At 42.9% G+C, this 14,090-nt stretch overlaps 2 protein-coding genes across 2 annotated transcripts; one reads left to right on the top strand and one right to left on the bottom strand.

Moving 5' to 3' along the window:
* The first annotated feature begins 2,503 nt into the window (after window positions 1-2,503).
* Window positions 2,504-5,846, top strand: pex11b (peroxisomal biogenesis factor 11 beta). Its single transcript, XM_084919521.1, has 4 exons — window positions 2,504-2,775; window positions 3,067-3,179; window positions 3,260-3,461; window positions 4,883-5,846. The coding sequence occupies exons 1-4, from the start codon at window positions 2,720-2,722 to the stop codon at window positions 5,274-5,276; spliced, it is 765 nt and encodes a 254-aa protein (XP_084775647.1). The 5' UTR covers window positions 2,504-2,719; the 3' UTR covers window positions 5,277-5,846.
* A 1,421-nt stretch (window positions 5,847-7,267) lies between these two features.
* Window positions 7,268-13,872, bottom strand: ilf2 (interleukin enhancer binding factor 2). The gene is made up of 15 exons (XM_084919520.1): window positions 13,738-13,872; window positions 13,220-13,279; window positions 12,850-12,892; window positions 12,605-12,709; window positions 12,437-12,514; window positions 12,074-12,176; window positions 11,301-11,366; window positions 10,927-11,043; window positions 10,723-10,801; window positions 10,540-10,627; window positions 10,351-10,412; window positions 10,158-10,272; window positions 9,896-9,986; window positions 7,601-7,759; window positions 7,268-7,451 (listed from the first exon to the last, which is right to left on the bottom strand). Exons 1-14 carry the CDS (start codon window positions 13,740-13,742, stop codon window positions 7,608-7,610), a joined length of 1,164 nt encoding a protein of 387 aa, XP_084775646.1. The 5' UTR covers window positions 13,743-13,872; the 3' UTR covers window positions 7,268-7,451; window positions 7,601-7,607.
* Window positions 13,873-14,090: the final 218 nt, after the last annotated feature.

The raw sequence follows: 14,090 nt of genomic DNA, 5'->3' as shown, positions 1-14,090 counted from the left end.
CAGAGGAAAAGTGTCTCAGATGCTTGGCTACATTCAGATAATCTGATTAAAAGATTTGTTTCTATAGTTCATCTATAACGTTAAGATATTTCTTAAATACCAAAGCATGAACATGAAAAATACACTGGGTACATATTTATCAGAAGCTATATAATTGAACTGATGTGGACAGAGGTCGGAGCCAGATAACATAATCCCTGTTTATGCTTCCTTAAATCCTCGACCTCTTTGGACAGGTCTTCTGGAGATGATGCACACATGTCCAGTTCAGGGGGTGAGCAGTAGTTATGATCATTTATGGGACTCTGCTCTTCTTGCTCTGGTTCAGTGAGTCGCTTCATTCTCTCCAAAACACGATGATGAGTCTTTTTGGCCCGGAACACAAACTTGTTTAACCAGGAAATGAACACAACATGAGGATTAACAAAGGGTTTGTGGGTCTGCTACAAAAAATATCTGTTACAGATACAGACTTTAATGAGCTGCAAGTAATAAAAGTGTATTTTTGTAAAAATGTTTCATTTGAGAAAAAACCCCAAACTATTTTATCTCTTTGTCTTTTTCTGGGTGTTGTTTGTTCAGGAAACTCGATTTGGAAATGTTGGTCAAAGTTGCTGATGATTGTTGGTTAGTTCACCTGTAAAGTCATTCTTGTTGTTCTGTGCAGCATTTTTGGGCCTCTGTTTGCCTCAGGTTGTGTCTCAGGTTCTTCCTCCAGTTGTTGTAGAGGAACCACAGCTATAAAAATGTACTATATAAATATTTGGTAAAGGAAAAAACTCAGTCTTTAATATATTAATAATTATTAAAAATAAAAACAATAAATCATTAATTAATTAAAATGTGTTCTTCTTACAAAGTAATCCTTTCTTTCTTTAAGCTAATCTAAATTTAAGAGCACATTAAACTTTGGTGGACTTTATTTATTGTAATCTGTTTTTTTTAATGAGATTAACTAGTTTAGATTTATCTAATAATAATGTATAACACATTTATGTTTTTTCACATATAAACACATTTGTTCTATGTAAGCTTTGTCTTTTATCTATTGCATATATGTAGCAATACAGTACAATAGTCTTTAAATTGTGCTACATTTGTATAGTATATCCTTCGTTGTTATTTTATCTACACAAATAATAACCCACTGCTCCGCCACTGTTGGAAGCCCCTAAGATAAGCACAGATAAGAACATGTAAAAAAAAAAAAAAAAAGATATTAATAATAATAATAAAATCAGCACGTGTTTCTGGAAAGTGGGAAACATCCATGAAGATAAAACAAATGAAGTTTAACCAAAAGGTCACTTATTTTTCGAAGAAAACAGGCTCGTATGTATTTGTTTACGGAGTCTACAGCGCCGGTTTCAAACTCCGGTCCACAGGGGGCGCCAGCGGGTCAGCTGCTTTGCCGAGCAGCAGCTCAATCGAAGAAGAAGTAGTGATGGGTTTTCCGGCCCTTTTTAAAGAATCGGCTCTTTCGGCTCGACTCACTAAAAAAGAGCCGGCTCTTTCGGCTCCGAACCGGCTCTTCAGGTTGTTTTGTTGCTTTAATTAATTTATTATTAACAATAATATAAAATTATGCACAAAAGGAATTACTATTTTTTTTTTAAAAAAAAGTTGTTTTATTTATATATGTTTATATATAAATATATGCGGTGGCCCCTTGAGACAAAGCACTCCAAAAAGCATGTACAAACTCCAAAGCACGTACAAACTTCATAACACATTTCTAGCATTAAGTGAACTTCCAAAACAGAGCTACCTAGATCACACCAAATCCGGTCGTTGATACTTGCTGGCTTGTGTAGCCACTAGGTAACAAAAGCTCAACACTGCGCCTAGCATCCTGGAACACTTCTGTTGTGTTTTGTACATGTTTTGGAGTTTTTAGTGTTTTGGAGTTTGTACGTGCTTCGGGATTTGTATGTGCTTCGGAGTTTGTACGTGCTTCGGGATTTGTACGTGCTTCGGAGTTTGTACGTGCTTTGTCTCTAGGGTACCGTAAATATACTTTTATTTATTCACTCCACATAAAATGTAATAAATAAATCATATAATACAAAAACCAACTATTCACATTTCAACTTTTAAATATTTAAATTTTCAGCTTTTTCCTTTTAAACAAATTTAAAGTGAAACAACACAAAACACTGCAAACCACAACACAATTAAATATAAATTGAAATATGAAAACAAAAAGAAGATGCATATTCTCTGTCATATGGGCCTGCATGAATAAACTTTCTGAATCCTTTATCATCTGCAACTGAAAATAGTTGTGGATGATTACTATACCTTTCTAATGTGACGTTGTTGTCCCTGGCTCTCTTTCTCTCTCTCTTCCTCCCGCTCTGTTCCTGTGCTACTGTGAGAGTAACTACCGCCCCTCCCCCCTCTGCTCAGAGCAAAGCAGAAAAAAGGGCGAGAGAAAGAAAAAAAAACACGGCTTGTGATAAGGAGTCGGCTCGCGTCGTTCACGTCAAAGAACCGGCTCTAAGAGCCGTTTCGTTCGCGACCGACACATCACTAAGAAGAAGAATTAGAAGCGCTGGATTGACCCTCTTGTTTTCTACTCGGACAGTTAAGCGTAGAAAGCAGAGCTAAAAACGGAGGAGCTCTTCTGGCATTAAAACAAACAACCGCACTAAAGCATTTAAAGCTAAGTTAGCAGTTTGACAGCGAGCCGAGCAGCGGATACGAGCCGCGAGCCAACATGGACTCTTGGGTTCGCTTTAATGCCCAGAGCCAAGCCAAGGAGAGAGTTTTCAGGTGACGTTACTGACGTTTGGCACGTTGCTGGTTGAGACGCGGGGTTCGTCGAGCTTGTTCATTAATGCTAATGTGATAAAACCGTCGGCTGGATGTTGCAGACTGAGTTCCGTGTTTGAAGCGGAACTTTTATCTGCTCAGTAGGAGCAGCTCTCCCTGCGCTGGTTTCAAATCAAGCGGCCTTATGATGCCAGCTGCAGCTGCACAGAGTAGTTGAGTCTGTTAAGCGCACTGCTTTCCGTCCTGGTGACGTGTGTCTGTTGATAATGACTGTACGTTGTGCGTTCACAGGGCTGCACAGTATGCTTGCGCGCTGCTCGGATCCACTCTGCAAAATGACGAAGCAACTGAGATCCGCAGAACTGTCAGTCAGCTGGAGGCACACATGAGTCTGACAAGAAAGTGTGAGTAAAACAGCCAGAGCGAGTCTGAGTCGTTTCCACGTACCAAAGCTTAAGTGGGACTGGTGTTGGTTCTTCCACAGTGCTACGCCTGGGCAACTCCGTGGAGGCCCTGGAGGCCGCCAAAAGGGCCATACACCTTTCTGACAGCGTGCTGCGGCTGTGCCTGACCATCAGTCACCTTAACAGAGCCATGTACTTTGCCTGCGACAATGTGCTGTGGGCGGGAAAAACCGGTCTCATCTCCAAACTCGACCAGCACAAGTGGAGTCAGAGATCTTTCAGGTGTGTGAGGAATACATAAGTAAGATGTCTGTGAAGGTTCTCAGTCATCCAGGTCATCGTAGTCAAAGGAGCTTGCAAAGAAAAGCGTCTGGACTTCTTTAAGTTTACTTGAAGACGTTTCACCTCTCATCCGAGAAGCTTCTTCAGTTCTAAGGTCAAATGGTGGAGAGTCCCAGATATAAACCTAGTGGGAGTATCCCCCCACAGAGGGACAAAAGGACCCCCTGATGATCTTCTAATCGCCTGAGCCAAGGTGTGAAACTGGGTGTGGGTCCCAATCAGCCAGAGTTTCGGGTGTGTTAACACACCCGAAACTCTGGCTGAAGAACTGAAGAAGCTTCTCGGATGAGAGGTGAAACGTCTTCAAGTAAACTTAAAGAAGTCCAGACGCTTTTCTTTGCAAGCTCCTTTGAATACATAAGTAAGAAAAACATGCAGGACTGCTTGTTTAAACAGTGTCATGTTGCTCCACAGATCAAACTATATGTACATCTACTGAATTCTAACTGATCGCATTGAGGGCCTAAAAATCCTCCATGTCGTTCATGATCAACATTATGTTGTATTATTATAGGGTCTTTACACTATAAAGCACATTGGGGCAACTGTTGTTGTGATTTGGCGCTGTATTAATACAGCTGCACTGAGCTGCCTCCCCAGTGAGTCATGGTCCCTTACAGCTGTCGCCTGTTCAGCTTTCTGGAAAACCTTTTTCAGAACTAATCAGAACTGTGTGGTGAAGTGTGCAGTTATGGCAGCCTCACCAAGGTTACAGAGTAAGTCAAGCCATTGGACAGAGCGACTGCACAACCCTACAGCCGCAACATAGTGACCTGACAACCTGTCATGTAAGCAGACAACAGATACAAAGTAACGCAGGATGAACCTGTTAATGAGAAGCAGTGGGCTTAATCCAGTTAATCGAGTGCTTCCAATTATGAAGGCTAAGTAACTTGTTGTTAGACTCAGGTTTTGATTTGCAGCTCTTTCAGTCCACGTGTCTAACATGGCACTCGAGTGTGTAAGAATACACCAGACATTCCTTTGTGAAAGTGTCACTGAGGCTTTTAATTTGAAAGTACTTTAAGCGCTCATAATAAAAAGGTTCTGTAGAAATGTCAAGTCTGTTTACTGCTAGTGAACCTGTTTCAGAGGACATGCAGAGCTTTAAACCAGAGCTGGTGTGATGCCTTTGTGTGGGAAATTAATTCATGGTATTTAACTCATCTGTGTCCACTCCCAGCAGTTACCCACAGTGGTTTGAGTTTGTATGACATGCACTCAAAGCCTGATTTGAAGTGAGTGGTTGCAGTCATCTTCATATCAGGGTCACAAAGGAATCACATTTATCTTCTAGTGATTGATTTCAGGTAACTGAAATTTAAAATTGAGTTAAACAAACTGTGTGGTTAAACCTGCAGGTACTACCTCTTTGCTTTGATCCTGAACCTGACCCGAGATGCCTACGAGCTCCATCTCCTCATGGAGCGCGAAGCACGTTCCAGAACCAGCAAACAGCCATCCTCCCCCAGCATTCTTCTGCCACCTGACCACCTTCCCTCTTCCTCCTCACCTGCTACACAAGCCATGGATTTTGGCTGGCTCTACAGACAGCTTCATCTGGTGGGGACTGTGCTGTACAGCAACCCGCCACTGCTGTTGGACCTGGTGAAGAACAGTTGTGATATCTTCATCCCACTGGACCGGTTGGGGATTTACCCTACAGGTCCAGGCTTTGTCGGGGCTTGTGGCCTGGCCTCGTCCGTCTTGTCCATCCTCACCATGGTTCACCCCTGGCTCAAGCTCAAACCATAAATTGTAAGACTTGGAGGAGATATTCATTTGAGGACTAGTAAGGATTGAGAAAAATCTAATGGGGTTAACAAAATTTCTTTTCCCCGATTCTACACAAAGCAGTCCTGACTGCAGGAGCCGTAGTACTGCCACCATGCTGTGTGATCGAGTTCCTTCAAATCTCTTGCTACAGAAAAGCTGAGGAGTTTCTAAAATGCTAAACCAGTTTCACATATTTCAGACCTGCATGAACACGGTTGTTTGGCCTTAGATCACATTGCTGCTTTAAAACCCTCGCTTCCCTCATGTGAAGCTAAACCATGTTAGTTGCTGCCATTCTGCACATAACCATCACATCTGCAGCTGTCTATGACCGTGTCCGTAACAGAGTGTAATCAAGGCAGTATTGTCTGTTGATATCACTCCAGAACGTGTGATTTCTGCCCTCTGTGTTTAAAGTTTTTAAAAGAAACCATTTTTCAACATCATGTGATTTTACCGCCTGCTCCCAGCAAGTTTGTATTTTAGATATTCTTTTTTTGAACTACTAAGTGACTTAACTACTGGAGAAATAAATCCAAAGGAATTTGATTTGTCTGAATCACTACAGTAAAATGTAACAACTGGATCTATTGCATCTGCAACCAGGGTTAAGATTCCACATGAACTATTAACAGTGTTTGTGCAAAGTCAGACCAACATCAAGAATTAGTCTTCTCATGCTGATGAAAGTTGTGTGTTGAACAGATGAGTTTTATAAGTAAATATATTTATAGGTGCTGTTGACACAACGTCACCAGTAACAACACATCCAATCCACACATGCAAAGAAATTAACTACAGATGTCCAGAAATGAAACGGGGTAAAAAGTATTGAACATGAAGAAAGGGAGGTGCAAAAAGGCAGGACAGTCATGACACCAGCAGCAATGAGAAAGTAAGGCTGGTTCAGTCCCAACTGATGGTCTATAAAAAGGTGTTTCATTACCAACACGTCACACAAGAAACATCTGATGGGTGAAACGACTGAGCTCGCAACGACCGTCGCAACCTTATTGTTGTAAAACATTTCGAGGGCATTGGTTACAGAAGAATTTCAAAACTACTGAAAGTTCTTGTGAGCACTGTTGGGCCATAATCTGGAAGAGGAAATTCCACAATAAAGTGTGCCGCAAGCTTTCAGAAGAGTGAGATGAATTATCAGAAAGGTAGTCGAGGAGCTGAGGAGACCCTGAGGAGAGCTACAGGAAGACCTGGAATCAGCAGAAAAAAATTGTTTTAAAGAAAACAAATAATGTTCACTGTTTAAAGTTTGCTGAACAACATTTAGACACACCTGTGAAATACTGGGAGAATATAGTCTGATTAAATGAGACCAAAACTGAACTCTTTGGATGTCGTAATGCACACATGTTTGAAAGGCGCTGCAAATCACCCCAAAAACACTGAACCAGCAGTGAAGCCTGGAGGTGGGAGCATCAGGATGTGGGGCTGTTCAGCTCCCTGCACTGAAATGCCTGATAGAACTGAAGGATGAATGGAAAAATTTACAGAGACAAAATAAAAATTGCTGCCGTCTATCAGGATGATGAAGATGAAACTGACGTCTCAAACCGCTCAGCTGGTTTCACAGAAAATAAAGTATGGCCCAGCCAATCAGCTGACCCGAAAGAACCAACAGTCATCACCAACAAAGGCTTTCGTATAATGTATTAAATACATTTCAGTGACCATGTTCAATGTGTTTTTCCTGTTTCTCATTATTACACATAATTTATGGACGTCTATGGTTTGATTGGATGGGTTGTTCCTGACATCTGGTGTCAATTTTATGTCATAGCACCTTTAGAAACATTGGTGATGTGTTCAGTACTTATTTTACCCAGAGTGTGAGTGAGTGTGTGTACACACACGTTTTGCATAGATTTCACTTCCTACAAGTTTAACTGTAATGAGTGAGACGTGTGACCAGACCTGCGTGTTAATTCTTTGCAAAGGACACAAGACTCGGCAAAACTAGAAATAAGTTTATGTCAACTGTTACAAAAAGGAAGTACAAACAAAACCAACATTTCCATTTATAAAAAAAAAAGAAATCAGGGACACACGAGAGGACCAGCGACTGTCGTACGAACTCCTCTGCTGCTGGTCTTTCAGAGCGGTCAGGCTGAAGGGACGATAAATTACCCACGCTCACTGTGGAAGAAAACAGCGAGGTCGTGTTTGTCAGAACGAACACAGCGATGAACATTTTAGCCATATGATGAGGAAGACTCAGCTATTTAAGATAAATGCAACTGAGCATTCATCCTTTGCAATGCAGTGGATGTTGGTGATGCTCGAACCTCTTCGTTACTCCTGTGTCTCCATGCTCTCATCCTCTCCGTCCCCTCCTTCCTCCAAAGCTTCATCTTCCTCCTCCTTCCTCTCCGGAGGTTTCTCGTAGGCTTTCTCTGAGGGAGTCACGATCACGCCGTCCCATGTCGACATCTCTGTTGCTAGGTCTGCAGAAACACAATATTATTTTGTTATTTTACAGTAGGGCTGTTCGATATAACCATATATATCGGATGACGATATAAAAACGTCGTTTCATTTTACGCTATCGTTTGTTTTGTGGTGTAAAATAAACTGTTTACAGCAATATTTTTTCATCGTTTTGATGGTCGCTGTAGTTATTATTAATTTCTTAAAGTTCTCTCTTTCTCTTATATTTAATATAACCACACTACGGACGGACAAGCGCCTGTTTTTATGCGTTGTCGTTAGCAACAGCGACGGTAAAACCATCGCGTGTCCGCTTGTTTGTGTTCCACATAAACCTTTCACAATAAAGCTCAAGATCCTGTTGAGACTTTTCAAAATAAACTGAATCACGTGAAAGAGCAGATTTACGGATGAGAAGCAAAAAAAGAGTCGTCAGGTGCTAAAAAATGAACCTTAGACTCAAACGTTAGAACAGGCTTTTCCCCGCAGCACGCCGTGTAATAAATACTCACAAAGAAAACGGCGGCCGTTACAACTTACGTCTAAAAATGTATCGTTTCATGCATCGGTTAAAACACTCGACTCCAGCTACATGACGCGCAGCTGGAAACACTTCACGCAAGTCGAGCTGCCCGAGAGTCACAGAATTTACAGAAAATGTTACATTGTTGTGATTTATATCGTTCGTTATATCGATGATAGAATTCTTATATCGGGATATGAGATTTTGGTCATATCGCACAGCCCTATTTTACAGCAGGTACAATTGATCAATCACAGCTCAGCCTGAGATGCTGCTGTTCAGTCCGAGTAGATCCTGAGTGATTTTCTGAAAACTTGACCTCTGACCCTGACCTTACGGTTGAGGTCACTGAAATTCAAACATACCAAGAGTTTTAGTGGCTGTTCCTACGGTGGAAATTTTAAAGTCCTAGACTGCCTTGTCCTCGAGTCATCACATTGTTGTCCACAGCGCCCAGTCTTCCCAATACCTGATCGGCCTTTCACAGTGTAGATGTGTAAGAAAAACAAACTTTACACTCTTTCAGTCTCGTGTCAGTGTGTGTCCACAGTCACGAGGGTAAAAATGCTCATTCTAAACTGGGATTGTCCCAGAAGACTTCTCTTTGCCTTCACCTTTCATGCTGAAATTCACACTTATTAAAATAAACCTGCGCTCGTTTTAAATTAGATTCAATTAACTACATATCTGGGCTGGTCTGTGTTACATTCTGTCAGGCTCTGTAGCAAACACGTGTTTCATCGCAGGACCTGCAAAGCTCAACAGTGGCTTTGTAGGAAAGATGCACAGTTATGGTTAGATTACATACATTTATCATGGACGTGGAGATTGTTGTTCTTCTTCCAGACAAGAGCCATTTATGAGCAACTGCAAAGTCCAAGATCAATTCAAACAATTGTATATAAGATGAGCTTATTCAGCCTCAGTGTCACCGCTTTGTCAAACTGTACCTGACAGGAAATAATCCAGAAACCACCGAGGCTCAGATTTTGAGAACATTACAGTTTAGCATCTGTTTCAACTTAAAAATAATTGGCTTAAAGTTCAACTTGGTGGGGTTAGGGTTAGGCAGCTTGGTGACAGCTACCATGTTGCAGCTTGCTGAGGGACGTTTCACCAAATATTAGTGGAGGCATGTGTACATCTGTGAGCCTGTGTGTATAATTCTGACCCTTTATGGGCTTTCCAAAATAATCCAAACGGAAAATCCCAAATCAATTGTGTAACTAAAGATGGATGCTGTGCAGCACCAGTCCAGCCTAGAAAAAGGGTTAGGGTCTTTAAAAGCCCAAAATTACAGTGACGTTCATTATGAGTACATTTCTGTCCATAACTGAATATTACATAAACATGCAGTTATAAATATGGACACTGACAAACGTTATCTAGAATGTTTATCAAATATGAATACGCTCCATTTACACAGGTGTTCACAGATGTTAGATGAAGGTGTTTTTAGTGGACAGGTGACTCCGTCATGTCCTGACACACGATGTGTGCATTTGCAGTGTCCTAGAGACAGCTCAGCTGTAACGTGTGCAATTCAAACTGAGAAATCAGGTGTTTGTTCATTTAGCCCATAAACTATAGACTACATGTGAAGGTACAGAGAATAATGATGTTATCTTACAGCTGGCATCTCCCTCCAGACCGAGGATCTTCCTGTAGCCTCCGTGAGACAGCACCCTCACCAGAGTCTGAGCGGTGAAACACACCATGTCCTGCACAAACACACCTGCAGTTACTCACATCCTCGCTCAGAGCTTCAGTGCTGAATATTCTGTATTGTGTTAAGTGCGACATAAACATGTTTCCAGTTCCACAGACAGGATTAATCTTGGCACAAATAAGAAACGTGACCTGCAGGAATAAAAAGCACTGAGCAGATCTACCTGCTGTTCTAGAGTCATGACTGTGTGCACTCTGAAGTTTCCACTTTCACAGGGGTCAGTGATGCCCACAGAGCCAGGCAGAAAGAGACCAGCAGCCAGCATCTGCAGGCAGCGCCTTCAAGAACAACAACAGAAACATTTCTTCCACAGCAACTACAAAACAGAGTGCAATCTGAGCAGAGTGACGACTGACCTGTAGGCCACGTTCAGAGACAGAGGCTGCCTGGAGGGGTTGTTCATCACTGCAGAGTGGCCCTAGAGAGGGAATACACTCACTGCTTTATGAAACAAACCAACGTTTAATGTCCTTCCAATAAATAAGGACGTCAGCGTTGTGGACGTGGATTATTTATTCACTGAGGACATCATTTATGGAACTTACCAGCAGATCGAGGATCCAGGGCGTCAGGGGTTCGAATCCAGGGAAACGCAGCCTCAAGTCTTTCAGCAGGCGGATCAATACTTTGACTCTAAAGATTAGACATGTGAAACAAACCAAGCTCCAGTGAGCTTATTTGTATTATTACTGTGAAAGCAGACCAGGTAAAATAGGACTTTTCCTCACGTTGACTGAGAGGCGTTCTCCTCAAACCAGCGAGCGTGACGGATGGCAGCGAGGGCACTCTGCAGCACCTTGATGTCCACTGAGGAGACAAGAAACAAAAGACATTCATTTTTTTAAACAACCACAGCGCTACACGTGCTGCATTTGTACCAAGACTGGCCAACTGTGCACATTTGTGTCTCCAGACCAGGTAAAAAGTCTCACAGTGCAGCTCGGGGTCCAGTTTGCGCAGGTTAGGAGGGACAGTGGTGATGAGGATCTTCACTGTAGCATCAGCTGAACTGATCTCGAAGCCAGTCTCATTGGTCAACATGGACAGCACTGAGAGGAGGAGTCAAACACTGTGTCAGGCACGTTTTACAGCTGCGAGGCTGATAAGCACTTGGTTATAAGCTTTGGTCAGTGTCACAGCCAACAAGTCAAATGACTGTAAACCAAATGTTTTTATCCTAAAAAAAGAAACAACATTTACTAAATCAATCAAATTTGAATGAAAACTCTGAATATTTAGGACATGAACCGGTCAGAGTAGGACTCGCCCACAAACGCAGCTATTCAAACACCACACGTCTGTTTACCTTCAGTAGGATCTTGTGTGCGAAGGGTCTCCACTACTTTGTTACCGAGGGCAGCCACAGCCTCCACTGTAAAGAACAATGACCCTCAGAGCGCGACACAAAGGGGGCAAGAACAACCCACACAACAGCAAACAGTGCCAACAGGGTTTTATATGAAATAGCGATCGATACGAAGGACAAAGGTTTTAGAAGCCCCTCCTTTCAGGTTGTCTCTATAAGCAGCATCACACTGATGGATGGCTCAGAAAGTAACACCTGCTCAAACTGAGGACGGTCACATACATCTGGTTACAGCCCAAACTACACGTGGCTCCAAAACCAAGATTGAAACCTGATGCATTTGTTTTTATGGATTTAAAATAAACAGATGAGACTTTATCACCGTAGATTCTTTAATAACTGCAAACAAGTTGCCAAATTATCCAAGTGACAAGAAGCAGCACAACGTACAGACTCAAAAAGGCTTAGACGTGATGTCTGTGAAGGTTCTCAGTCATCCAGCTCGTCGTAGTTTAAGGAGCTTGGAAAGAAAAGCGTCTGGACTTCTTCAGGTTCTCAAGCTTCTTCAGTTCTAAGAGAAATTGGTGGAGAGTCCCAGATTTGAAACCCTACTGGGGGATCTGGGACTTTCCACCAATTTCTCTTAGAACTGAAGATGCTTCAAAGATGAAACGTCTTCAAGAAGCCTAATGAAGTCCAGATGCTTTTCTTTCCGAGCTCCCAGGCTGATGTGTGCCTGAGCAGCAACTTCTCTTTGGACATAAATTACTCACATGTAGGGAGAATCTTGAGGATTACAACCAGGTCAGCAACATTATGTCCGGTCGTCATGGTGCCCTTCTTGTAGGAACCCACCTGACGCACCTCTTCAATTTGCTGCAAGTCGACACGTACAAGATTACTGACACGAAAGCCATTATTATTAATTAGCTTATAATATAAATATGAAATCTGTCCAATGAAAATGAAGCTGTATAGTGCACAGAGCACTGTTACTGCATTCAAGTGATTCAGTGTTGTTTCCAAACATCTTGATGTTTCAGCTCTGAGAGAACAGCTGACACACACACCAGCGACACAAGCAGCGCGTGGACTTCACCGAAGCATTACGACTCATTCGCTCATGTTCGACTCACCACTTCAAAGTTGCCAGGTGCAACAATCAGGTTGTCGATCACATTGTTGATCTTTGTGACCAGGGACAGGATGGAAGACTGACGGACAACGAACAAGGTTTGTGTAAGTGAACTTAAACAGCAGGTCAGTTGCACAGCTACTGGGTGAGTGCAGGCTCACGGACTGACCTGCTCTGCAGGGGTGGGGCTCAGGTCCTGGTTCCTTTTCAGCAGACACTCACTGAAGGCCGTCTCATCAGGTGCAGGCTTCACTCTGGGGAAGGCCATCTCGCACTTGTGACAAACAACAGTCTGCTTGAGTACTTGCCTTTAGAACCACTCTATACTATTAGTATACACTGACTGCTGGCTGACGTCTTGCTGCTTTGTAATTTGCTGACAAGTGTCTAATTCCCACCACCACACATACTTACCACATAAAAGTCGAATGGAATGTGTGGGACAAATGGCCGGTACCTAAAGAAAAATAACGTTTAGTTAACGTTTGGTTCAACAGCATTGCAGCTCCAGGGTCTGTATCTCAGTGGCTACACAGCAGTGTTAGCGGTTTTCATTCCAGTTACCGGGGTTGGCAGTTAAAGCACAACATTCAAGATTTCATAGTTGTTCTGTTGTCTGAGAACAGGAACAGAAAAATGAAGCGTAGTGATTTCAGCATTTACATTCTGACACATTGGTCTGTTTCTGTGTAGTGCAATAAGCAGAGGGACAGGAGCACCGTACAGCGTGTGTGTGTTGATGGTGCTGTTGGAGCAGCAGTATGCGGGACTACAGAGAACTCACCCCTGGACCAGTCCCCCGCGGGCCCCGAAGCGGCCGCCTCGGCCTCTGCCGCGGTCTCCTCTGGACACAAACACAACACAGCTGACATTAGCGCGTGCACGAGCCACGTTTGGCGACTGAGCCAACATGTAACGATGTTGTGATGTAAAGACTTAATGTAGAGAAACTAATGCACCACATCAGCGCTGCTTCACTGAGCCAAAGCACATTTGTTTCATTGAGCGTCCCAGCAGGGTAGCTATTAGCCAACGCGATGGATGCTAACATATGTGCACTACTGCAGCCTTCCCTACACCGAGAGCTCCTGCTACACACTCAGACTTTTGAATTCATTGAAAGAAAAAAAGGAAAGCAGCGAGCTTTCAGACAATACACGCCACTGGCTTTAAATGACGAAGGCACTAACTGGCTCTATCAGGCACTCAGAGCTAGCTTGTAGCACAGGTACGAGGTAAGAACTCAAAGACTTGATAGTTCTCGACTTAAAACACATTGGCCAACGAGCTACACTCGGATACCTCATTGCGTACGACGTTTTGATTATTGTACGTGGAAAATCTCAGAGAATTGTTGAACGTCCCTCTGTGGACCGGCTCCTCGGTGATGCCTGTTAGTCGTCGGCTTCTTCTGTTAAATGGGCGGCACACTAAGCTCAATACTGCCCTCCACAGGACAGTTTCAGAATCACACTGCGGCTGGGGTTCTAACAATGTAGACCACAGGTGTCGAACTCCAGGCCGCGAGGGCCGGTGTCCTGCAGGTTTTAGATGTGTTCTTGATCCAACACAGCTGATTTAAATGTCTAAATTACCTCCTCAACATGTCCTGAAGTTCTCCAGAGGCCTGGTAATGAACTAATCATTTGATTCAG

The sequence above is a fragment of the Perissodus microlepis genome, chromosome 22 (assembly GCF_051167445.1).
Source record: "Perissodus microlepis isolate ML-2025 ecotype Zambia chromosome 22, ASM5116744v1, whole genome shotgun sequence".
Classification (NCBI taxonomy): Eukaryota; Metazoa; Chordata; class Actinopteri; order Cichliformes; family Cichlidae; genus Perissodus; species Perissodus microlepis.
The sequence above is the reverse complement of the archived record's forward strand: the minus strand, read 5'-3'. Positions and strand labels throughout refer to the sequence as shown.

What these genes read in the sequence shown, in the direction of transcription:
- pex11b (XM_084919521.1), top strand. Translation starts at nt 2,720, where the DNA reads ATGGACTCTTGGGTTCGCTTTAATGCCCAGAGCCAAGCCAAGGAGAGA. An exon ending in GCCAAGGAGAGAGTTTTCAG is followed by an intron (nt 2,776 to 3,066) that starts GTGACGTTACTG and finishes GTGCGTTCACAG; the next exon opens with GGCTGCACAGTATGCTTGCG. An exon ending in TGGAGTCAGAGATCTTTCAG is followed by an intron (nt 3,462 to 4,882) that starts GTGTGTGAGGAA and finishes TTAAACCTGCAG; the next exon opens with GTACTACCTCTTTGCTTTGA.
- ilf2 (XM_084919520.1), bottom strand. An exon ending in TTCCATTCGACTTTTATGTG is followed by an intron (nt 12,710 to 12,849) that starts GTAAGTATGTGT and finishes GTTTGTCACAAG; the next exon opens with TGCGAGATGGCCTTCCCCAG. An exon ending in CCTCAAGATTCTCCCTACAT is followed by an intron (nt 11,367 to 12,073) that starts GTGAGTAATTTA and finishes TGTTCTTTACAG; the next exon opens with TGGAGGCTGTGGCTGCCCTC.